The sequence below is a fragment of the Pollicipes pollicipes genome, unplaced genomic scaffold (genome assembly GCF_011947565.3).
Source record: "Pollicipes pollicipes isolate AB1234 unplaced genomic scaffold, Ppol_2.1 Scaffold_4295;HRSCAF=5057_pilon_pilon_pilon, whole genome shotgun sequence".
NCBI lineage: Eukaryota > Metazoa > Arthropoda > Thecostraca > Pollicipedomorpha > Pollicipedidae > Pollicipes > Pollicipes pollicipes.
Genome location: NW_023596461.1, coordinates 13,714,948 through 13,741,283, shown reverse-complemented (window position 1 = coordinate 13,741,283; position 26,336 = coordinate 13,714,948). Strand labels below are relative to the sequence as shown.

Sequence of the window (26,336 nt, the reverse complement as noted above, 5' to 3'; positions counted from 1 at the left end):
ACCTATGGTCAGGTATGAAGGTCAGAACGAGGTCAAAACCACTCGTCTTCATTACTCTAGAGCTTGCTGTATGGGGTAGTTTCTGATACTCAATTCGAATTTACTGATAACGGGAACTGCATGACACACATTCCATAGACTGCTTAACACGCGCCCGGGTAGCCAGTTGAATACCATTCGCCCAGGTGGGAAATCAATTACCCCTCCCCACCTGAGTGCGCGTTAAAGGTCATTATAAATCACTGGCCTAAATTGACCCAGGTGAAGATTTGTTAGGAACATTCCGCCTGGCGCAATCTTTCACGCTTATTCAAATGCAAAACTGAAACGAGAACAGAAGCGAGCGTGAGAAGCCATACCACGCAGTCCTCAGCTGATGTGCATTCCAGCATTGGGCCATACGTCGAACGTGGCGCGGTTTTGCAACAACCACCTTGGGAGATTAAAATGCATTTGAGTTCAGACTCTGATGCATCAAACGGACGGAAAACAAAGGCAGCCTTATGGAGCACGGAAAATAATCACCACGTGGTACTTTTGCAGCTGTCCTACAAATACATGGATATGCTAGCTGCACATTGTGTCCAACTAAACAACATCCTTCAGTCCTCGCCTAAGCACCATTCAAACACAAGCATATATTATGGCCATGAATGCAGAAAGCAAGGCTGCGGATGCGAGAAGTGTGTTCAGCACACGGGGCTTAGGCTTAGACCGCGGTGCTCTGACAATTAGAGTACCCGGCACACCGCCACACTAACGAGATTACCTGAACAACACACGAGCTGGCCAGGCCCTCCAACCCCCGTGGCCGCGGCATCTCCAGGGCGCAGCTCAGTGGCCAGCCGTGAACCCCGAACGCTTGCGGAGGTTTTCAGACGGCTACACACTCCGTTCCATCCTCGTGAACCTGACGCGCGTGTGACAAACGGCGGGGGGAGCCCTGCTCCCTCCCGGAGAGCTAGAATGCTGATCAGGCAAGCGGTGACGGCCGAGGTGAAGGCACTCAGAACACCTCCTGGTCGGAGACGGCCTCTTCCACTTGCGCCTGACTGGTCACGGGCCAGCTGATGCCGTACGTGTTGGAGACGGACTGGCCGACCGAGGACGAGTTCACACTCTCCTTCTGCATCTCCACCTGCACCTTCAGTATGATCTTGTTCCAGTCGGCTTCCATCTGCGGTGATGTTGCCAGTTAGAGGGGAACAGGTTCATCTGGGTTGAGGCGATCAGTTAGAGGAAGGGGGGAGGGGCACGTCCATCTGGGTTGCGGAGATCGGTTAGAGGGGGGCAGGTTCATCTGGGGTGGGGTGATCGGTAAGAGGGGAGAGAGTTCATCTACGGAGGGATAGCTGGTTAGAGGGGAGTAGGTCCTTCTGTAACAAGGTGATTGGTTGGAGGGGAGCAGATCCATCTGGAACGAGGCGATCAGTTAGAGAGCAGGTGAATCTGGGGTGGGGTGATCGGTAAGAAGGAAGAAGGTTCATCTGTGGAGGGATAACTGGTTAGAGGGGAGTAGGTCCCTGTGTAATAGAGTGATCGGTTAGACGGGAGCAGGCCCATCTAGGGTGGGGGTGACCGGTTAGAGGGCAGGAGGTCCACCTGGGGTGGGGTTATCGATAAGGGGGAGAAGGTTTATATGTGGAGGGATAGCTGATTAGAAGGGAGTAGGTTCATCTGGGTTGAGACGATCAGTTAGAGGAAGGGGGGGGGGGGAGGCACGTCCATCTGGGTTGCGGGGATCGGTTAGAGGGGAGCAGGTTCATCTGGGATGGGGTGATCGGTAAGAGGGATAGCTGGTTAGAGGGGAGTAGGTTCTTCTGTAATAGGGTGATCGGTTAGAGGGGAGCAGGTGAATCTGGGGTGGGGTGATCGGTAAGAGGGATAGCTGGTTAGAGAGGAGTAGGTTCTTCTGAAATAGGGTGATCGGTTAGAGGGGAGCAGGTTCATCTAGGGTGCGGTGATCGGTTAGAGGGGAGCACGTGAATCTGGGGTGGGGCGACCAGTTAAAGGGGAGCAGGTGAATCTATTGTGAGGTGATCGGTTAGACGGGAGCAGGTTCATCTAGGGTGCGGTGATCGGTTAGAGGGGAGCAGGTGAATCTGGGGTGGGGTGACCAGTTAAAGGGGAGCAGGTGAATCTGTTGTGAGGTGATCGGTTAGAGGGGAGCAGGTTCATCTAGGGTGCGGTGATCGGTTAGAGGGGAGCACGTGAGTCTGGGGTGGGGCGACCAGTTAAAGGGGAGCAGGTGAATCTATTGTGAGGTGATCGGTTAGACGGGAGCAGGTTCATCTAGGGTGCGGTGATCGGTTAGAGGGGAGCAGGTGAATCTGGGGTGGGGTGATCGGTTAGAGGGGAGCAGGTGAATCTATTGTGAGGTGATCGGTTAGAGGGGAGCAGGTTCATCTGGGTGCGGTGATCGGTTAGAGGGGAGCAGGTGAATCTGGGGTGGGGCGACCAGTTAAAGGGGAGCAGGTGAATCTGTTGTGAGGTCATCGGTAAGAGGGGAGCAGGTGAATCTCGGGTGGGGTGACCAGTCAAAGGGGAGCAGGTGAACCTATTGTGAGGTGATCGGTTAGAGGGGATTATGCTCATTGTTTCGGGTGACTGGTGATGGGAAGCAGGCTCATCTGGAGCAAAGTGACCGGTTAGAAAGAAAGAGGCCACTCTGCAGAACAGTGGCCGGTCAGAGGGGAGAAGGTTGCTCTGTGGTTGACCAGTTTTAGGAGAGCAAGGCTTTCTGTAGTATGGGAATTGGTTACAGGGGAGCACACCCGTCTGTGACGGGGTGACCGGTTGGAGGAGAGCACGTTCGTCTGTGACAGGGTGACCGGTTGGAAGGATCAAGCTCTTGGAATGATACCGTTGGACACTAGAAAGCTCCCTTTAACGAGATACCACACGCTGCATTTTGAACAATCCATAATGTCATTTATTTAGTGCACCAACTACCCATTACTGAGAACACTTTCCTCACTACTGATCAAGCACCAAAATATCACCAAGGGTATCTATAAAAACTTCAAACCGACGCAAGCTTGCAGCCCCAACACTCATGCTACAGACAACCATTACGGTGCGTAGGGCTCAGAAGGGCACACTGAGGCCGTGCGAGGGAGTTCACAGCTTGCGACGACGGGCTGGATCGATGCGTGGATGTTGGTGTCGCGTACCTCACGCGAAGCAACGGATCAGTGTGCGTGCCAGTGTGCACACGGATCAGTGTACGTGTTCTCCGAACGAGGAGGGCAGCCAGGGCCTCGCATGCAGGTGTGCTCCCCGGGACGCGGCAGAGGGCCAGTCAGACGGATCAGTGTGCGTCTGCTCCGAGCAAGGAGGGCAGCCAGGGCCTCGCATGCAGGTGTGCTCCCCGGGACACGGCAGAGGGCCAGTCAGACGGATCAGTGTGCGTCTGCTCCGAGCGAGGAGGGCAGCCAGGGCCTCGCGTGCAGGTGTGCTCCCCGGGACACGGCAGAGGGCCAGTCAGACGGATCAGTGTGTGTCTGCTCCGAGCGAGGAGGGCAGCCAGGGCCTCGCGTGCAGGTGTGCTCCCCGGGACACGGTAGAGAGTCACAGCGAGACGGCGGCCCACCGGCCACAAGTGGGCAGCACGTCACAAGGGCCTCGGCGGTGAGAGGTCGGACAGAGACCGACGGCTGCAGACGGGATGGACGCACACAAGCACACGAACAGCACGTGATACGGGCCGCTACTGCTCCGTCATGTCGGGGATGTCCTCGTTCTCGTCGGCCGCCGCCTCACGCTTCCGCTTCTTGGCATCCTTCACCATCTGAGCATGGCGGGGCCGGTTGTCAGTGAGCTGACAGGAGGGCGTTATAGCGCTACGCCACGGATCATTCTCAGCGGTGGGGCACGGCGGTGCGGGCACACCGCCCAACTCTGCAGGACTGAACACGGCACTGCTAACCACAGGTGCCGTACGATAAATACTCTGGCGAGGGGTCAGTGGGAAGTCATCAATGGTTTGATTGGAGTTTAGAGTGTTAGCTGTCTAAAGCAGCGAAACGTGCCATCGAAATTATGTTCTCATTGATTTGTCGAAAGTTCTTTCAACCCAGTATCATTAGGTCTAATGCCACTGGGTGTACGTAGAAACCACCTGCGACTCAGAGGAAAAAGCTTCTAAATTTGATGAATCTCACCATTTCTGCATGAATTCCCCCTACAAATTCAGCCAGAATGCCTCTGTGGCTAAAAGCTCGCATTGCTTTAGTCACACAATGTGTGATAAGTGTGTGTAGATAGTCCGCGACTTGTTTGGCAAGACGTTAGTTTGGTGATGCACAGCCCGTCCGATTAACGACAGCCGCAGAACCTCAGCACGTCAACCGATGGCTGTATTATGCATTGGCGCATGGCGCTGCATCTGAAGGTCAACACGTTGCGCAGTACGCTTTTATGTGATGCCCGGGCTACTCCTGCGGCCGTCCATGGCGATGCTCGAGACCACGTGGTCGTGGTGCTACACGTCAATACACACACCGTTATAATACTTGCAATCGCGGCATGCCTTGTTACGGCTCCGCTTTGGCGAGCGCACTGGTCATTCGATCCGTGAACGCTCTAACTTGGTCCAACATGTTCAACGGTTTCAGTAACGCAGCATACAGCAGCATACAATCCCTTTACGTCCTCTTGCAAAAGTTCAGTGCATTGCACTGATTTCCACTCTGAATACACTCACATTGTACCGCATGCGTAACGTCATATTCTGTTAATGGGCACCAACTGTTTAGAGTAAACTTAATTTCTAGCATACAATTGCAAATCAAGTCGATTTTCAGGAATATACAGCAATTTGTGTACCGGTCTTCGCTCTCCACAACATCTATTACCATGGGCGCTTTGCTCCACTCACCGACTTGTACTGAAGGAACAGCTGGTTGGTCTCCTCCTTCTCGAAGCGCTCCAAATACTTCTTCCGGAAGGCGATCACCGTGTCGATGTGCGTCTTGTACTTGACTGCCATGGCCAGAGCCCTGCCGACGCGGCATGTTTGGTTGGTGCAGTCCGCTCGCGTGGCCAGTGGCGGGCGCCGATGCTGGGCCATATGGCCAACTGACGCACAACACCACCACCGTGCATACGGACAGAACGTCGCCAAGCGACATCGGGCCGACACACGGAGCCGGAGCTGGAGACTGGTCGAGCCGCCAGTCGGACCACAGTGTGCATAGTCTGATATTCCGATATTCTGATTTCCGATATTTTTAGCATAAACTTCTTGAGGTTATCAACAATGCGAAGAGAAAAACATCTTTAAAATACCTTCTTTTATATATTAGGGAACGTCAAAAGAAAGTTTCATATGAAAGAGCCGCCACACTCAGCCAGGCATCAGCTGACGATGAGCTATCTCCAGGCCAATCATATAATTTCCTCACAGTAAAAGCCTTCACCGATTATAAACCTTCAGCATTCACAAAGGACACCACATGCATGAGTATTCTGCATAGGCTCATGGCGTTCCTTGGGCGCACAAATCCGCCCCCATGGCCACACGCGTCGCGTCAGCCTGGCCTGGCGAGTTATGTGCAGCTAATAGAGCCCCTCTGTTCAAGCCCGGACGTTTGAGAAACAGATAGATATAGGCCTTTAAAAAACATGCAGTCTGTTGTTCTCCCGGAAGTTGAGAGGATAACCATCCGTAACGTGATTTGATGCATCATTTTAACAGCAATCGTCAACGCTCAAAGAGCAAGAGCAGAGCTCGATTCTGACTGGTTTGGCATGCTTCTTCATTGGTTCATAAAGACGAATTATCCCATCCCTTTCGTAACACGTGGGCGTGACCGTTTCCGTTTATAGACAGTATATAAGCCATGCATGCTGATGTGACGACTTTCTGAGGGACAAAATTGGTGCTGTTTGTGCGTGTGGACAATGTGCTTTGCAGCGAGTGTTGTTAAGGGCGATATACTGCTAAATAAAAGCACTAGACTAACAAAATGCATCTTAACCCGACACGCCATAAGGACCATCACGAGCGAGGTCATCACTAGTAGAACCATCAAGCAAGCAGTTAGAAGCCTGCTACACATGCCGATCCTTTTCTTCTCAATATATGTACGCTATCCGGCCGATCACCCAATTCGTGCGAGGAGCCATGGACGTGCCCAAGACGTGAATCCATTAATGTACCGTGTTCACCATGCTTATGGACAACGTCGTTGTAGCAGTGCCTTATGGTCAGGCCGATTCCTTTCAGAATGGGATGTCGCAACTCATATGCTGAGAGACCTGGAGCTCAAGAGGTGTTTTACATTCATGATGATATGAGGTGTGTCGGCTTAACGGCGTCAGCACTGGCCCAAAACTCTGACAGTGAACGCGACTTGATGCGACTGACTTTTCCCACTGGTACAGCTGGATGTTGAGCATGATTGCCCTGAATATCTGGCTGGTGTGCACCAGAATGGCCTCAGCATCCAGAGGGGAGCCGGCCAGCAGCGTCAGCTCGGCCGCCTGCGCCTCAGCCGATGACAGTCCCTGAGAGACAGAGTACACAGACCACTAGATCACACCATTGGCCCTCACAGAGTTAACAGAATCACACAACAAGCCATGAAAGAGACCACAAGACCACACAGCAGGCCCTGACACAAACCACAGGACCAGACAACAATCCCCTGACACGAACCACAGGGTCACAATTGGCCTGGTACAGGCCGCAAGGCTGCACAATAGGGCCTGGCACAGACCACAAAGCCACACAATAGATCTGGCACAGACCACCAGACCACACGACACGTCCTGACACAGACCACAAGGCTACACAGCAGACCCTGGCAAAGACAACAGGGCCACACAATGTGCCCTGGCACGGACCACAAAACCACAAAACAGGTCCTGACACAGACCACAAGACCGCACAACATACCCTGACACGGACCACAAGACCACACATGCCCTGACACGGACCACAAGACCGTACAACAAGCCCTGACACGGACCACGAGACCACACAACATGCCCTGGCACGGACCACAAGACCGCACAGCAAGCCCTGACACGGACCACAAGACCACATAACATGCCCTGACACAGACCACAAGACCGCACAACAAGCCCTGACACGGACCACAAGACCACATAAAGGTCAGCAGTCAGCAGTCTGAATCTCACTTCAAGGTACATCCGGGCGGTTTTGCGCCGGAATGCGGCGGGGCATCCCTGGTATTCCCCGGGAGACCGGTTCGGATTATGCGGTCCTATGGCGACCGTAGATCACGGCGGAATACGTAGCCAGTTTATACCCCCTCACCTTCCACCCCCCCCCCCCCTCCCGCCTCAACGACAGCTGCTTAGCTTATCTGCTGCACGCTTCGACGACGCGATACTGTCGGCAGACACGGCTGGCTGCTATAGATGCGCGGATAGTAAGCAGCGAACACAAAACACACCATCCACTGAGATGTATACGGCACGGCTTGACGGGACAGGACGATGCACACTAGCTTTGGCATTATTTGGGCTGGTGTAAGTAGACTCTAACTATGAAGCATAAGCGAGGTGGATTATTCGCGTGTGTACATATATATATATATATGTATATATATATATATATATATATAGCGTAATTTTAGGAGACATAACTGCCGCGCAAAGGCACAAAAGCTAAAGGGTTATGTTCACGAATGGTTTATAGGCCTTTTTTCCTTTGGCCGGCAGACAAACGAGTGCTTCCCGCTCTTACAAACAGCCACCGCTGTATACAAGCCAATGAATAGCAAACCATTCAAGAATCTAACGCAATATAACTAAACATACTTTCATATGTTAACTAAATCTAAGTTAAGAAGTGAAATGGGCCCCATTTAATCAATGAAATAAAATCGATAAATGCAATAAATCCCATACATTGACCTAAAAACACAGCGTAAATTTACTTAAATTTGTAGCCGTAATTGCCGGCAATTAATTACATTTATTTTACAATCACTCGTTCACAGATAATTGGTGGCGAGGGTCAGTGGTAGAATGGCCGAACGAGCCCACACATACCTTGATATAGCGGAGGTATTCGACCTTGTCGGCCTGGTCGATGCAGGAGTAGGCGATCTCGGCGGTCTCCAGCTCGCGGGCCACAGTCGCCATCCCGGCCAGGCAGCCCCACAGCGAGTCAGACTGTGCCACACACACAGAGCTGACACCTGAGGCGACACATGTGTCCCCGACTCCCCATCTTACACGGCCAGGCAGCCCCACAGCGAGGATGTCTCACACGCCCACCTACGCACACCCAAGCACGCGCACGCACGCACGCACGCACACACCTACACAATCTGTCTAGTCAGTGTAGTGTCAAGCATCCCGAGTTGTTAGAGGGAGTTGAGGGGAAATCGAGCTACCCAGCCCCAAAAGCATGATAGTCACGCGCCTTTGAGTACCTCATGCTTGAGGTTTAAATGACTGATTAAGTTGTCTTAATATTCAGGATTATGAAGGCCAGAACAGACCAACCTCCGTTAGCAGTTTAGAAGCACGACAATACTAAGGTTTTTTAGGCGTTCAAAAAAGAAATCCCTATGAAAAACGCTTTTTTGTGAGCGCATTTTTTCCTAAAACAATGCCCAGCGAAAACAGCAGGATATTGATTTACTGACGGTGTTTCAGATGCAGCAGTGATAGAAATATGACGCATTCAGCAAACTGACGCAGTCAGACACACAGTTTGCAGCTTGGGGCCATGTGCACTTTGCCCAACGCACGTGTAAAACACCGATGTGAACAGATCGTTAGCGTCATTTCCATAGCCACATTATCACCACAGAACACTGGCATGGCTTGCCACGACCGGAACGGAGCTGGCGCGCGCCGCCGGCGGTGATCGGGCGGCAGTCCTGGCGGGCGTGCGATCACCAGCGAACAGAGGAGCTGGCCGCCACCGACCGTCATGTGTAGTTCATTCTGCATTCAATTCAACATGCCGCTATCATGTACCGTTCCACTGTGCTTCCCACGGGCATGTAATGTCCCACACGGCCTTTTGCTGCCGTGTACCGTCCCACTGAGCCTCCCGCTGATGTGCACCGTTCCGCTGACCCTCACGCTGACCAGTACCGGCCCACACAGCCTGCCGCTGACGTGTATCGTTCCACACAGCCTACCGCTGACGGTCCCACACAGCCTACCGCCGACGCGTACTGTCCCATACAGCCTGCTGCTCACGTGTACCGTCCCACACAGCCTGACGTTGAGGTGCGCTGTCTCACACAGCGTACCGCTGACCCGCACTGTCCCACACAGCCTACCGCTGACGTGTGCTGTCCCACATAGCCTGCCGCTGACGTGCACCGTCCCACACAGCCTACCGCTGACGTGTACTGTCCCACACAGCCTGCCGCCGACGTGCACCGTTCCACACAGCCTACCGCTGACGTGTACCATCCCACACAGCCTACCGCTGACGTGTACTGTCCCACAGTCCTCCGTTGGTTCGTCCCGCTGACCCCCGCCGCCTCTGCTCGCACCTTGATGAAGCGGCAGAGCCGCACGGCGTCGTCCCATTTCTCCTGCATGACGTAGCCGTGCAGCACGGCCGGGTACGGCGAGATGCTGGTGGCGATCTGGGAGCCGTCCGAGCGGCGCAGCGACACTTGAGAGCCGCCGAACTTGCTGATGGACGGGTTCTTGCCGAAGTCGCTGCGGAAGGCAGGCCTGGTCAAGCAGGACATCAAGCCGCGCCGTGCGATGCCTGCAGCCTCCGTCACGTTGCACGGTGTCATGGAGCCGATGAAAGAGTTTGCGTGGCAGTGGTGACTAACCATAGCCAGAAAAGGGAGTCGATACAAACCTCTCCGGTTTTTCGAAGCATCTCCTGGACCACCCAACGCATAGTAACGTTACTTTCCTGTTACGCAGGCGTAGCACGTCTGCCACGTCTGACAACGAAGCTTTAAGTTCCCATAATGTGCTGCTGATCGATGGGCCACCCATACATGACCTTACGTCGGAGAGGACAACGATCGTCACTTGCCGCGTTTCCTGCGACACTGGATTTTGTTTTCCAACGTGTTTTGCATCGTGAACCGACATCACCGAATTTGATCGGACTATTTACGGGGAATGTGTTACATTTAAAGACATCGAAGCAAGCATACGGTATGCAATCTCACTTGTAACTATTGGTATACTTCTTATGTTGTTAATGTTAAATTTACGTTAATGTTAAAATGATAAAGTTAAATGACTGCTCCAGACAGCACAATTTGCTGTTTCGTAAATATGCTGCTCAATGCGTCGTGGCTTAGTATCGTCATCGGCCCTTGCACAACATTGATTACGAGCCAATTCACGACCGTTATATCTGGAAGTCGCGCTCACTAAAGCCAGATATGAACGCTTCGATAATTATATTGCTCTTGGTATTAATCGCCGCGTGGTTTATGTAATGGTAGGACTTTAATGACATTACTACAACGTTGTGTATGTCAAGGTGACTTAGAATTACTCTCTCTTATAAACCTGTCCCATTTTCGCGGGAGTGTGAATCAGAAACCAGAGGATTGTGAACATCACCGAAAGTTCTCCAATATAGCTAGTTCAGTTCATAGCCTCGTATAAATGTGGAACACTCCCTGTAGGTTCCGGATCATGTGAGGTCAAACCTTAAAAACTGTCCACGGTAATATGAATAGACCCTTCTCGCCTGGACAATATCACCGACGCACATAAATGTCTCATGCGCAGGGGTATCTCATAACGATGTCATAGCAAGTCATCCAATCAGCTCGGTAAACTCACATTATCTGTCATAAGAAAGTGGCGACTCCCTTTTTTATTCTCAGCCCAAACGCAAATCTGCGCAGAGACGGCAGTCACGCCTCACATGCCAACCGCGACAAGTGCTGGAACAATTGATTTAAAGATGCAGCTCGCAGATATGGTACTTTCGCTGTTTTGTAATTCGGGCTCTGTTGTCGGGTGTAGGACCCGCGCGGCGATCGTCACACGGTCCTGCATTCCGGACAGTGGCGGTCCTAGCAGAGCTGGCAACAGTTGTGCTGCGCAAAGAGCGCGTGGCTGCATCCTGTTGAGTCGGAGGATTACCATAAAATCCCAGTGCGACGACCCTCATGAGGGAGGGGGAGGGGCTTCAAGAGAGGCCCGGCAACCATGCTTGTGCATGCAACACATTCCACCCGTGGTTGCGTCATCAACCTGTGGTGCATATACTCTGCCGGCATCTCTCGTAGTGTCAGTTTAATGGTGGGACCGCTGGCAGGTACCCAGGCGGCTCCGGACAGTGCGCCCCCCTCCCACGTGCGGTACAGAATGGTGCGACCCTGGCTGTGCCTGGCGCTGGCTGCCGCTCTTGACCTGACGTATGGACGTTTGGTCGTCTGGACAGACCGAGGTGAGGATTGAAGACAATTGTGATCGCAGGGAAACACGCGTCACATAAAGACCGCAAATGGTCTCAGAACACAAGCCAGGCAGAAAGTCGCCAATGGTCTCAGCACACGTCAGTCAAAGACAGTGATGTTTACAGAGACGACGCTGCAAATGAGACATCAATCTCACCTCAATTATCAATCCAGTCCAACAATGGTCTCACCTGATACTGGGACTTAGACTAGCCAACTTCAAGGTACGAAACAGCACGTTTCGTCCCATAAAGGTTTAAGGGAATAAAAACACATTTTGAAATTCAGCTGCAATCAATAGGCTGGGTCTTACGACCTAGCAGATACCGTTTTGCAAATCTAAGGCCGCCGATGCCATCGCAGGTCAGGTCAAGTTCAAAAGTTCCGACAGATTTGCGACCGCTTGTTATCTGCAGCTAACAAGCCAGCCTGAAAATCCGAATACTGCACGTGTGTCGTCACGGTGGCTGGCTGTGCCGCAGGCGTCCAGTTCACCATGGTGACTGATGACTGTCGCGCCCGCGAGAGACAGCAGCCGAGCAGAAGCCTATTCCTTCGGAGGCCACGACGCCCTCACAGTTTGACACAAGCACACACTTTACATGACCTCGGTAACCGATCGTTAGCCAGCAAGGCCACCTGCTGTGGTCGGTCGATGGCCGCCCCATCTACCGGACCTCGCGGCACCGGGCGGCTGCCGGTGCGTCCCGGCAGGCCAACCGAGCAGCGACACCCAGGCAGTGGCCATTGCGGCCAGGTGCTAAGATAGCTCAAAACACTCCGCAGAATACGCACATTTTCACAAATAGTTCCACAAATTTATTTTCACATCAATATGGGGGCACTGCTTAACACAGTGGCCTGTTGGGATGACCTGCACTACATTTTTGAAATATGGGTTTGTTTCCTTTACTTCGTACGTGCTACGCATACGCTTCAGGTAGAAAAACGGCACCTTCTTAATCAAATTTCAGTGCTGCGTTAAGCGGTATGCGAATACGCCTAAATCTGGCCTACAAAGTCAAAGTCAAAGTCGGGCGACCTGGGTTGACCTTTGGGAATATACTCTGTGATTTACACACGGGAATGGGGGAAGCCTGAATGAAAATAATAAACTAATGAAAATGCGCCTGAGAGCAACACAAATAGTCTTATCAGGGCATCCACCTGCACAAGCACTTTATAAAGGACATTCATTGGCCCCGTGTATGCTAGTGATGTCAAGGGAGCCATCCACGGGCGCTTTATCAGCACCACACCAATTATGACGGCTTTGGGGCAGTGTTCATTGAACGCCACATGTGCTGATCACGATAGTCTGTCCCCTCAACCAGCATTAACCTTTCAACACGCCGGCCCCCCAATCGGTTAACTCAGCGACCTCGTTGTCGATAGGCGCCGCTGGCTCGGCCTGCCTGACGTCTGCCGGTCATCTGGGCACGTGTCGACCGGCCGGCAGCTGTCCCCTCTCAGACGGCGTCACCACCGCCGGCTGCCGGACCGGGGAGCGCTGCTGCCCGCACGACAGTGGCGCCGCCATGCGGCTGATCTTCCCACCCTCCGAGGCCAGCCGTGCGTCGACGGGTCCGGTGGACGCCCGCACCGGCCGCGGCCGCCGCCAGGCCGGCAGGCGGTTTCGCCCCCGTTCGCAACAGCGGTGGACCCACCCCGGCGCCCGAGGATATGTCGGGGGCGGGCAGGTGAATCGCCTTCAGGCCCAGGGCACGGGCGTGCTCCGCACGCACGTGCGCTACTTCAGCTATCGCAAGGTGTTGGCCCGGCTGCGGCAGCTGCAGCGGCTGCGGAAGCTGCGGCGGCTGCGGCAGCTGCAGCGGCTGCGCCGCTTAGGCCGTCGCGGGTAACAAATACGCTGCCTTATCTAACCTGCACCAGTGGGGCTGTCCCTACACCCACCCACTAACCATTCCGTATTGGCAATACCCATCCGTTTGCTCTTTCAATATCTTAGTTCCTAGTAAGTAGTAAGATGTCTGGCAATGGAACTTTTCACGACTAAAAATTGCAGGCTGCAGCATGACATGGCAGGTAGTTTACAAGTATTCACGTGATATTTAGTAAATTTTGTGCCCATACCCATACACAGTAATTTCTCAGAATCTGCACGCAGTTTCACCCGTTACCCATTGCATACATGTACCCATGGGTAAACTCAACCCCTGAAGTCCTCTATCATGCCTGCTTACCGCGATCGGTGGCTGGCCACCACCACCCGATGGTGGTGGCCAAGGCCGACAGCCTGTGGTGACCAGGGCCGATAGCCTGTGGTGACCAGGGCCGACAGCCTGTGGTGGCCAGGACCGACAGCCTGTTGTGACCAGGGCCAACAGCCTGTTGTGACCAGGGCCGTCAGCCTGTTGTGACCAGGGCCGACAGCCTGTGGTGGCCAGGGCCGACAGCCTGTGGTGACCAGGGCCGACAGCCTGTGGTGACCAGGGCCGATAGCCTGTGGTGGCCCGGGCCGACAGCCTGTGGTGGCCAGGGCCGACAGCCTGTGGTGGCCAGGACCGACAGCCTGTTGTGACCAGGGCCGTCAGCCTGTTGTGACCAGGGCCGACAGCCTGTGGTGGCCAGGGCCGACAGCCTGTGGTGACCAGGGCCGACAGCCTGTGGTGACCAGGGCCGATAGCCTGTGGTGGCCCGGGCCGACAGCCTGTGGTGGCCAGGGCCGACAGCCTGTGGTGGCCAGGACCGACAGCCTGTGCCCGTACCGGCGCACCTGCACACCCTTTCCGACCATTTGCAACAACTCGTGCTGAGCGGCTCACCGGTGGCACAGTACAGCACGTCACGTTGTCTGTGTTATCGTTCACCCGCGCCGTGCGAGTGGCTGGCCGGCTGTATGTAGCTGGTGGAAATACATACTTGTCAGCCGTTGCTGTTCTACGTGTGCATTGAAAACGCTTCCAAACGATTCCTGTCGGAGCTGTGAACACGGCGACCTCGCTCGATGCTAATACATCGCTGGTCTCGGAGGACCATCCAGAAATGTGTGCTGAAGCAGAAGTTATTGAAGACAACACGATGGTCACCATCTTGGCCAATCACGCGGAGCGCCCAATGTCAAAACTACTGTTGTCTGAGCCACGCTGGCCATCTTGCGGACTGTACAGGTGGAAACACAAAAATTATTAGACTATTCGGAGCGACAAAATGAGGGTGGGCTCCCCCACTGAAAAGTGCACAATCCACGCTTCACAAACCAGGTTGGAATGTGCAAAAGGACGCATGTAGTAACAGTAGATGTGTCACGTCCACCGTTCAGGCGGGGTGTCGGTTCAGTTATGACAACCCATCTACTACAGCTGCTGGCGCGGTTGGCCTCAATACCTCTGTCTTGCCACTGTATGCACGTTGTATAAAGCCTTGGGCAGGCCTGGCCCTGAAATGCAATATCCCATACTGTTTGCACTTGTCATTCGTAGTTGGGTCTCACGCCTCCGACTTGATCCGCCATACCAGCTTTCTCGAAATCCTCAAACAACTCATATTTTCAAGTTGAAGTAGCCGCATCGACCGGAGAAATGTCACTGGGCTCCCTGTTCATCATTAGAAAAAAATCAAGATCCATTTGTCTGGCTCTCCCCAAACATTTGTTACATAGTGTCCACATCACACCAATCGGCCAAAATGATTGTACAAAAATGGTACCGAGAGATTGACACTGTATTTCGGAAAAACCTGTATACCAATATGCAATCGCTATCATGCGAACTCAACAAAACCCCGCACTATGGCTTTGATTTCTCCTCGGTTGCGTTTGGAAGTCACACTTTTCAAAAGCCGCTGCGGCTATGTGAAGCATTGTTTAGTTGGATGCTCACTTTGTTGCATGGTTGTGGTCACACGGCAGGTATACATCAACGGCATATTGCACGGTTTAGTATCGCACATGTGCCATCAATGCAGTTCTTGCTAAAAGCATACGCCACCGGCTGTATCATTCACAACCATTCACTTCCAATGGTGTTGCTCATACCCAGTCCATACGCATATGTAAATAGCCCATCTCCATTGTCATGGTGATCAGAATTACCGCGCAACATAACGGAACATACCTGGCTCCAATTCAATACAAAATAGTTACAGCCTGAGCAGAGGCCTTGCTTGACATTAAATGTTAGCAACCACTTGAGCTTCGCTCCAGATTGGAAGTTCACAGCATAGTTCAGGTCAGGACGAAGTCTTATTTTGGGAAGTTGGCCTAGAGTGTCTGGCGTGTCTCCGCGGCGTAGTCTCCAGCACGTCCCTCCCGCGGCCGGGCGCCGGACCTGGGCCGCCGGCGGCGAGGTCCCGGCCCTCCCCCCAGGGGCCGTCAGCCAACCGGCCGCTGGCTGGGGAGAACGCCGGCTGGGGAGATCCCAGGGACCGTCAGCCAACCGGCCGCTGGCTGGGGAGAACGCCGGCTGGGGAGATCCCAGGGACCGTCAGCCAACCGGCCGCCGGCTGGGGAGATCCCGGCCCTCCCCCCAGGGGCCGTCAGCCAACCGGCCGCTGGCTGGGGAGAACGCCGGCTGGGGAGATCCCAGGGACCGTCAGCCAACCGGCCGCTGGCTGGGGAGAACGCCGGCTGGAGAGATCCCAGGGACCGCCAGCCAACCGGCCGCTGGCTGGGGAGAACGCCGGCTGGGGAGATCCCAGGGACCGTCAGCCAACCGGCCGCCGGCTGGGGAGGTCCCGGGCTTCCCTCCAGGGACCGTCAGCCAACCGACCGCCGGCTGGCGCGGAGGTGAGCAGTCGCTGCGTGTCGGCACGGATCATTGATTGAACTGGAACTAGCCGAGCCCACTGTATACTGAGCTGGAATGACGACTGCACACTTGGTACAAGAGACGTTGCGAAGCTAGTATGTTCAAAGCCAGTATTCTGTTCACTTGGTGAAAAAGTGTTCTCTCCAGCAGCGGCTAACCACACAAATGACACGTAACCCCTAGCAAGGACGGGATTCAGCAGGTGACACACCCAGAAGTGAGCGTGCCGAAGAAAGACTATATTTTGTTTCCGTGAGCGTGCGTATACTGCCAGGACTGCGAGACGACGCAAGGACAATGACGCTCTGAAGGTATGGTGCAGCCGGCGGCGTTGTGCGTTATCTAGTATACTATCAACATGTGTGTAGTTATCGCTTCGTTCGTAGTCGTTAATCAGTCAAAATTGACCGAACATCACACCTAGTTTATGATAGACAATTCCTGTTTGCAATGGTGTCTCCGCTGCCGCCAGTCGTCCCGTCTCTGGCTAACAAGAGCTCGTGCCGTGCTCACCGCTGGTTGTAGTACTCTGGCTAACAAGAGCTCGTGCCGTGCTCACCGCTGGTTGTAGTACTCTGGCTAACAAGAGCCGTGCCGTGCCGCTGCAAGGGGACTTTCATTTGTGTAAGCAACCGTGGGAAGGTTCGTAAAGACCGATGTCCGAATTTCAAGTCCCAATATTTAAGGCATGTGCCACTTTCGAGGGAGATTTCTAAAGTACACCCTGGTGAAGCCTAAGGTTCACTTTTTGTAACAGGGCTGAAAAGCGCCATTGCAGCACGAAGAATATATCATTTTCGGGTCCAGATTATGCATTCAACGGTTTGGCACGGCAACACACTTATTTCGTGACGAACAGTCCGATGTATGTTATAGTATATGTATTGCAAATGGTAGCAAATAGTTCACTTGGGTAATTCAGCCTTCCAGCTGAGGGAACTCAGACGTTGGCTCTAACGTTACGCAGCCTTTCATACGAATGCTACTTACGCAGCCCCTATCCGAGGTTAATGTTGCTCTCAACCTGGGGGTTACGACACTTAATCCAAAGGCCAAAATATTCGCTGCAAATGTTCCGCAGCCCCACAGGTGAGGATCGGCCAGTCATGAAGAGAACCCCCAACGAGTTGCCCAAGCAGGACTCATCTCCACGACAAGGGTTGTGGAAAACGGTGACCCTCAAATCGGGGTTGACATATGCCTAATGAACACTGCTCATGAATATCAGCTGGCCCACAGCCACCTGTCAACCAAGCTGCGGCTGTGTCCCACCGGGCGGAGACGCTGCATCGCAAACACCGGTCCACGTCACAGACGTGCCTATGAACTTCCCGGTAGCGCGGCATAACACACCGATTCAGGAAAATGCAACTGTTACCAGCAGCCACAGACCAGCACATGCTCAAAAGGCAAAAAAAAAAGGCGGTGCGATTCATGCACAAACATTTGCGTGCTACTTTATTTGAAAGATAACCATCGTGAAAAACTGCATTAGATGCGTGCAATGTAGCATAATTTAGAACGCTGAACACTGAATTATTTCCCAATGTTCCATTGGGATGAGCACCAAGCCGCCAGACCAGGGCCTCTTTAACATGTTAAGAGCGGGGAAGTGACGCACACTCGGCCAAATACCCTCCCCCTCCGCTCTAGTTCCGTTATATGTTGCCTCCAGAGCGCTGTATCTTGTGCTGTGAATTCTTATCTGCACGTAATAATAAGGCGGTCTAAATTGGAGAGGAATCGAATTGTTCTTCTAGGTCAGATGAGGTCATATTTGCAATGGGATATATCCCTGGGATGCCCCAAGACACACTCAAAAAATAATTTAAAAGGTCATGCTTTCTGGTCAGAAATTATCAAGCCGGGGCCCAAAGCTCCACCACCTATTGATAAACCCTTCAAGCACCAACTGGCTCAGCCGGTCGATTTCCGTTTACAGTCCAGCACTGCGCCTGACCCGCGCCGCACCCAGCGATCCGCTCAGGGGAAGCACCCGCCTGTCTGAGCCCGGGCGCCTGGGGCACGGACGAGCACGCCGGCCCGCCCGGTACAGCGCAGTCTAGTCCCGCCGCCTCCCAGCGGTCGCCGAGAGACGGATCAGACGCCAGCTGAACACGCCGGGGAATCCCCGCCGCCGATTACCATAATGATGAGGTTCGTCGCCCGTGGCGTGAGCGGGACTCTGCGATCGGCCAGCCACCAGGCCTCTTATTATTCGGAGATGATAGCGGTGAGGACGCCGGCTGGCAACTGACGGTGCCCCACGAGTCGCGGGGGCTCAGCTCACGGCACGGAAGTCGGGCCGGTGCTGGTCATGCGGTCGGTAGAGATCAAGTCGTGGTGTAATGCGAGCACTTGTAAAGAGTGCCGGCTTTCTGAAGGTCTTCAAAGCTATTTTTATAGGCTTCGGCAAGTTACAAAGCAGGACGTTCGGATGGGAAAGCCAACATGTCCAGCACGTATTGGCACGGAGTCTAAAACCATAACATTATGGTGCGACCAGAGAGCTCCACAAAAGCTAATGAGTCTTCCAAAACATCACAAAAACAATTTTATGTCGTGCGTGATTTAATTTAAAACATACTAAGCTTAACTCTTTGACGCGCTGCCAGAAAAGGGCCTAACTTGGCCCCAAAACAAAGTGCATGGAAAATACGGAAAACACGGCGAAGCTCAGTATTTGTCACCAAACCCGTCATAATCACCGATGGACATTAACCCGAAGGCGTTTTTTCTTCGTAATCATGTCCCTACAAATCAGATCCCCCCCCCCTTATGACGCTAGCGTGAAAATAGCTACCGTGAAACGCAGTTCTACCTTATCTCCATTAAGGTATCCATCCACATTCCAACTCTCGTCCTGAAAAAGGGAGATGAAATCCGCCCCTCTATCGGTTTTTGGCAAGTCTCCACAACGGAAAAAACTAGCATTTTGTTCATTTTGTACTGTTTTTTTCCAATAACAACTTGGCTACGCATGAAAAGTTATATAACACTAGTTAAAAATATGACGGTCAATTTGAAGAGAGTATACATAACTACGTACTGAGAGGAGCAAAACCCTTCCATGACATGTAGCAGCAAAACATATTATCATTCCACCTAATTTCACATGTTCGGCTCGATTTGTTCATGTCGGTATCTATACACATGCAATACACGACACAATTTGATCACGGGAGGAAGCATGACCAGGTGCCCTTCCTTCTGCATTACGCCACTCATTGTCTGTCTAAACATTGGAAGTTGAGGCAAAAAACGTGGATGGAAATCGATGACTGGAACGATGAATTGGTAATGCTTAGTAACCTGAGGTAGCAGACGTATCTCGGTGTGCATGGATACCTATGCGGTTGGATTTATTGCATATTTTACTAGCGGCATTTGTACTTGTAATGGACTACATTGACAAAAACAAGGTATTTCTTGAACAGGGTACACAAACAATAAAAAATGCGTCTTTACCAGGTTCTTAACCAACCCTCTGCCACGGTCAGCGCATTTGCACACAAAAGCGGTTGTAGATTCCAACCACTCCGATAATCGGGTATTTCTGGCTTTTGTACTTTCTGAGATAGAAGCTTTTATAGTTTCTGAGACAGAAGAGATTTCGCTTCTCCCTCTCCTCACCTTCCACGGTAAAGGATTTCCAGATGCCTTCGGGTGTATGATAAAAGGTTCTTAAACCACAAACCAGCATTGCAGAAATAGTTCATAAAGCACCAGGATTAATTTCGACATAGCATTTCATCATTACGCACACCGTTTCATTACAACGCATCCGGTTTCAAAGTATATGAAGCGGTGTGTGTCGCTCTTGAGTTTCATTGCACGGATGCGAGTGACCGCCGCCCTGACGAACAAGCTGCAGACCGGACGCCAGGACGAATGGCTCGGATGCGAGTGACCACCGCCCTGACGAACCAGCTGCAGATCGGACGCCAGGACGAATGGCTCGGATGTGAGTGACCGCCGCCCTGATGAACAAGCTGCAGACCGGACGCCAGGACGAATGGCTCGCATGGGCAGAGGGCTGTAACACGCTGGATCCACGGGACCCTATCGAGGCATGAGGTAGCGAGAGCGAACGCTGAGCAGAGCGCGTGTCCTGTTCGTGCTGTGCGGGCGGTCGGCCGGCGGCCGGCCATAAAGATGGGGGCGGCAGGCGCCAGGCATCAGTTGGGCGGCCGGCGGCGCGGCAGGCAGCGGCACTGGAGGACGCCACACCGTCAGACCGCAGCCACCGCACCATGACGCCACTCTGGCCCTGCCTGGTGCTGGCTGCCACTCTTCCCCTGGTGTGCGGACAGGCAAGCTTGGGGACCTTCACAGGTGAGAACTGGCCACTGCCGTGCCATTTGGCTGCCTCGGCTTGTTTTGTACAGCGACATGTGTCTGCATGATGGTTCAGTCAGATAAGAATAACATCAGAGTTACTATTCTTTTAATAGAAGTGGTGGCCCGCCCGGCCCCGCCCTCCCCCACCCTTTGTTGAGTTTAAGTGTGACCCTGCCCCCGTGCACTGGGCACTGGAACAGACCTTAAGGCTGCCGATTGTGGTGTTTGAATCTTTTGACATGGTCCTACAATTTGGTAACATTCCCAGCCAGCCTTTTTTAAATAAACTCTGGAAAATGCAAAACTTTCAGCGCGGTCACTAGCAGCTCCAGGGGGAGGGGGGAGGGCAGGACGTAACTTGATTCGAGGAATGCGTACATTTTGTATTACACGCATGGTCAATTTGACGCACGCCACTGGGGCCAAGCACATCAGGGACCCAGGATGGAGCGATGGCTTGTGAGAGGATGGGCGGTGCCACGTAAACAGGCCCAGCTAAATCGCAGGTCGACAACTCAACCCGGACAAGACGTCCATGCTTCGAGTCCGACGCTGTGTTGATGGCGTGTGTTAACACGTCGCTGTGGCCGGCAGAGTCATTTGGTTCGAGCTGTGTGACAAGTGACAGCTTCGTGGGCGACTGCCGGCCGGCCGGACGGTGCTTCACCCGCGGCAGCGCCACCTCCGGCTGCCCGACCTCTGAGGTATGCTGCCTGCGCGTCAGTGGCGCCGCCACGCGGCCCGGACGGACATCACAACAGATCCGACCGGCCCAGAGACAACCAGCGCAGCAGTTCAGGCCGGTCCAGAACCAGCCGACGCGGCAGTTCAGGCCGGTCCAGAACCAACCGACGCGGCAGTCCAGGCCGGCCCAGAACCAACCGACGCGGCAGTCCAGGCCGGTCCAGAACCAGCCGGCGCGGCAGTTCAGGCCGATCCAGAACCAGCCAGTGCAACAGACCCAGCCCATCCAAACTCAGGCAGTGCAGCAGATCCAGATCCAGCGCCAGCCAGTACAGCAGAGCCGACCAAGTACGCCGATGAGGCAGATCCCGCCCGAGTGTCAGTTCGGTGCGTATAGCACCGGGTCGCAGCAGGGGTCATTGTCAGCGTACGCCCGCTCTGGCCGCAGGCGTCGGCAGGCCAGTCGGGGGAGCGGAGGGAGAGGGGAGAGAGGAGGGAGAGGGGGCAGGGGAGGCAGGGGAGGAAGGCGGGGGACACGTGGACCAGGCTCTCGCAGAGGAGGATCGCCTCTCAATAGCCTTCTCAACCGACTAGGCACTCTGGGTAGCGGAATTCGCCCTCGCCCCGGGGGTATAACTTCTCCAGTCATAACTCCCCCTGGCAACACCGATATAACGACGGTCTCTGTCGTCGGTGGTGGACCGGTCCCCAACCCCCAATCCCAAGGTATAGGCGTAATCCGCCAGCGACAGCGTCGTCGGGGTTACCCCAGGTATCAACAGGTGTATGCCAGAATCACTTCTCGGAGGCAGCCCACGTTCGACCCCTGCGCCCAGTTCTGACTCGGCGCCCGGGTACACCTGCCCACCGTGCGCTGATGAAAGTGTGTCTCAAATCTCATTCCAGGGATTTTCCAGCAATTTCAACCATGTTCATGTCGTACGCGGCTTGGTGAGCACATCCTGAGCACACAACACCAATAGGGCGATGCAGGCTTCCGCCACAGCTTGCGACGTTCCCAGTTACAGGGGACTCATGTAGTGCATGAGTATGATCCTTGCGCACCTTCTGAAATCACACACTTGTGCTGGTAACGTGGTGTGAAGTATTTAAAAGCCAATGAGGTCATTGATTCTGCCGAATTCGACCCCCCTGCCCTCGACCTTACCTCACTTAACTCAAGCTCAATCACACCCTCACCTAACTTTCTAGTCATGTACTGGAGGCTCTGACGTTATTCTGGTGATGCCGTGTCGACTTGTGGCTGGTTTGGGGCCCATGCATCTGTTATGCATAGCCATGCAGCGCAAGGATCAGGTCAACGTTCACAGCAAAACATGACAGCAATTCCATGACCCAAATTATATGCTGTCTTTTATGCGAATTTCCTCCAGAATTCATGTGCGTCAAGACACTGCTTATCCTTTCAAAGACAATCTCAAACACCGCTGCAACAAGCCGCGCCTAGCGCTGTCAGGTACGAAACAGCATAGCGCGTGTTTTCGCAGCATCCCGTCCGCGGTAATTGGTGATGTAATCTCAGTGTTGGCATTTGTGTGATACGTGGTGTGTTACGATGCGTCCCAACGTGTATGTGTCATTTATGACATTGGCGTATTCTAGTATGCTGACCCCTTGATACAGGAAGCCCGCTCCGGTTCCACCCAGCTGCCATCCTGTCTGGCGACAGCGCGCGAGCAAAAGAGCGTCCGCATATAACGCGTGATAGATACTGCAATCCAGACCTGCTACGTTGCCAACTTTTATTGATCACAAGCGTCAAGAACTGCGTAGATGATAGATAAGTGTTAATGTTTCGTGTGATTGATTGAATCGTAGATAAAATGATTCGTAAATTCGTGTGAATGTCGAGCTGTCGCGTGATATGTGAATGAAGTAAAGGATATTTAAAAGAATATATTGCGTCTTTTCCTAGCGAGGTTTTTCGGCGGACTTAACGATATTCTATGAACTTCGAACACCGTCAGATTGTAGCCGAAGGCTTTACCGAATTCGACATAAGAGTAGGAGCTAGGCATTTTAGCAAGTTCCTACTCATACACTGAGTAGCCATCCAAACTTTAAGAAGTTGAATGCAAGATGTACAAGACTAAACTTTGCATTGGCGACAGAGACACACCCACAATAAAGCTGACTTTAAAATGCCAACACGAAAAGCAGTCTCCGGGACAGCATTTGTGGACGACGGCATGTGCACGTACACCCCACGGAACGTAGCAAGAGGCCCTCAGTGTACGTCCCGCCTCCGTCAGAGTGACAGGGTGTTCTACAGACAGCAGCCCGTCCAACTGACACAGTGAGCTACCGGTGTCATATCCGGCGCACACGTGCCCCTGCCTAATGATCACAGCCTTCGTATTATTTGGTAGACGAGCACAAAGCAGTAAAAACAGAAACCACAGCATCATCGTATTTGGTGTGGCGACGCAGAATGGTGGTTCCCCACTCAAAGAAAGTGGATGGCGCAAAATCCAGAGTCGCAGCGCAAACTCCAGCAAGACGAGCAAAACACGCCGTGATTCCAGCAGCGTCGCAGAGACAGGATTCTGAATGCAAATTCCAGCTATATCTTGATAACGCATCCAATGGTAGTAGTTGGACAAAAGACACTGAGGCGAGGACGAGGGAGGGGAGGGGGGGGGGGGGCGCACACACAAATGCTTTGCATTTTGGCATGATTTGCAACCACATTAGGGCACAGCGCCACGCTCTCGAAAACATCCTCTACCCCTTCCTTCTTACGATTCCATTCAGCTACATAAAAACCTCCCTTCCATGCGTAATGTAATTTATAGACAAACTAACTATTCATACGCCATATGTATGGATGAAGAACTTTGTCACCACCATTAGACTCCCTACTCAAGTTAAATGTTAACATTTTATCACGGAGGCAGTCCCTGCTCATGCAGGAGACCCTGTCTGTTAAAACACTGCGCATGTTATTCTTGCCAACTTAATGTCACCCTCATGTTGAGGGACGCATACACAATTGAGTGTCCGGTACCGAGGTCAATCTGAAGACAATGCTGAGCTAAATTTGTACTACGCGTACCTTTATCTAAGTCCCGGTTATCGGTCCGATTGTTTGTCGGTGTCGGTGACGCCTGGGCGCGTGCTGTCCGCACGCTCCGGTTGTTTGTCGGTGTCAGTGACGCCTGGGCGCGTGATGTCCGCACGCTCCGGTTGTCTGTCGGTGTCAGTGACGCCTGGGCGCGTGATGTCCGCACGCTCCGGTTGCTTGTCGGTGTCAGTGACGCCTGGGCGCGTGCTGTCTGCACGGGCGTTGCACTCTCAGAACTTTTGTAAGTCACCGTGACGACAAAATAATCCTTGGACTTATGCTGTCACTACTAACATTGTGACTGGCTTTGCTGGTGACTTTGTACTGTTCTGAAATGAACAAGGGAACAAAGCCTACAAATATTCCTGCCATTTGACGAGAACGTCCTGGTATGATGACCCCTTCATCACTTTACTCCCTGTCCACCTGACTGTTTTACCGAGCTATTTTCGCTTACAACCAATTCATTTTCTCGCTGTCAAGCTATCGGTATAAATACCTAAAACGCACACCTTGGCGGGACTGTTGTTGTGCTTATCAAGTTCCTCACAGCCCTACAGCATCATCACGGAGGGCGTCGCCGTCTCCACTCACCTCTCATCCCCCAGCCCGCGGTCCAGCACACACAGCACAGTTTCACGTCACGGAGACCAACGGTGCTTTCGGCATGATAGCTCAGCTGCAAATGCTTCAAGGGATCCGCAGATAAGGGTGAAACGCTATTGGTTAATTTCTGCTTCTAAAAGCAGAGGCTAGAAGCCTCGGCCACCGGATGACACAGATGCATTTACGCACCCAGTCACGGCCACGGCCTGCATGACCTTCATGCAGCAGCCAATCACAGGTCAGAAGCCGGAGATGTCACCGAGCGACTACATAAAAGGCGTGTTTTCCCCAGTCGTACGGCGGCAAGTCGCCCGACGCTCCTGGGAACGCGACGCTTCACGGCCACCTCCGACCAGGCCGGTCTGGAGACGTGATCATTGACGCTGTTGACGCATGCGGCATATGCAACGCTGCGGGCTACCGCAGCGCGGTGGGCATGGCACAAATGACGCCTGGTCATTGGAGGATGGGGATGAAGACAGCTGGGCAGCTGTAGGAGGCGTTGAATAGAACCTCGTTTCGGACCCAGGCCTTGAAAATGGTAGAAATCGAGGGCATGTGTGCGTGTGCCGTGCGGATCATGCTTAGAGTGGATCACGTCGGTCCTGATTATTCCCTCCAATATGAAACCCGGGGTGCAAATCTCACCAGGGTTTCGTTGCCTCATTAAGCGTGACAATTACATTCGACGTGTACAGCTATGCTGTAACCATCGAATTAAGCAGCACGCGCGTTTGATGAGCCTCAAGCTTGATAGTGGAGCATCATACAAAGTACAGAATACAATTCCATCAGAAGGCAGACAGAATTCACGTCTTATGCTTTCATTGCGTACTTTCTCTGCGTGCGAAGGGCGGGCGAGGGAAGCCGTGATAGTCTCAAAGCAAACGTCCAGTCCCCAAACGAACAACCCGTGCTGTCACCCCAGTCCAGCCATGCCTGGTCGACGGGAGCGACACAGAGCAGCGGCGGGCCCGGGCGCACGCGACCCGCGAGTGCCGAGCGGCGCCGGCGACACTCACGGCGATTCCTTCTGCAGGATGGTCATGTTGAGCAGCTCCTTGTCGACGAAGATGACGGCCGGGTAGTACCAGACGGAGAGGCGCGACTCCTGCAGACCAGCCAGCATGTTGGCCTGGTGACTCCAGCAAAGCGAGTGCACCATCATACCTGCGACGGCGGGGCGGAACGGCGTCACCACCGCACGCGGGGCAGTCACCTCGCCTGCCCTTGTCAGGCGCCTCGACACCTCCCGTCATACCGGACGCCTGGACGGACTCAATGCCTTTCGATGTCAGAGACACATCGCGTAGCCCCCACGAAATACATTTTCCGATGCGCAGGCGCCGCCATGAAGACTATTTCAAATAACTGCGCGGCGCATCGCAATCTCTCACAGCACCGTCGGCTCATCGCCCGCCTCGCGCGCAGGGGCCCCGCCGGTGCCAGTGACGCCACTCT

The 26,336-nt window shown here is 53.5% G+C and overlaps 1 protein-coding gene across 1 annotated transcript in view; it reads right to left on the bottom strand.

The window, feature by feature from the left end:
• Positions 1-623: 623 nt before the first annotated feature.
• Positions 624-26,336, bottom strand: part of LOC119097191 (intraflagellar transport protein 80 homolog) — a 31,945-nt gene continuing 6,232 nt past the window's right edge. Inside the window, exons 10-15 of the mRNA XM_037220247.1 lie at positions 25,898-26,045; positions 9,495-9,666; positions 8,026-8,148; positions 6,371-6,510; positions 4,880-5,000; positions 624-1,177 (exon numbers count right to left, since the gene is read on the bottom strand). Of these exons, the coding sequence (XP_037076142.1) occupies positions 1,007-1,177; positions 4,880-5,000; positions 6,371-6,510; positions 8,026-8,148; positions 9,495-9,666; positions 25,898-26,045 (875 nt within the window). The 3' untranslated portion in view covers positions 624-1,006. The remainder of the gene's footprint in view (positions 1,178-4,879; positions 5,001-6,370; positions 6,511-8,025; positions 8,149-9,494; positions 9,667-25,897; positions 26,046-26,336) is intronic.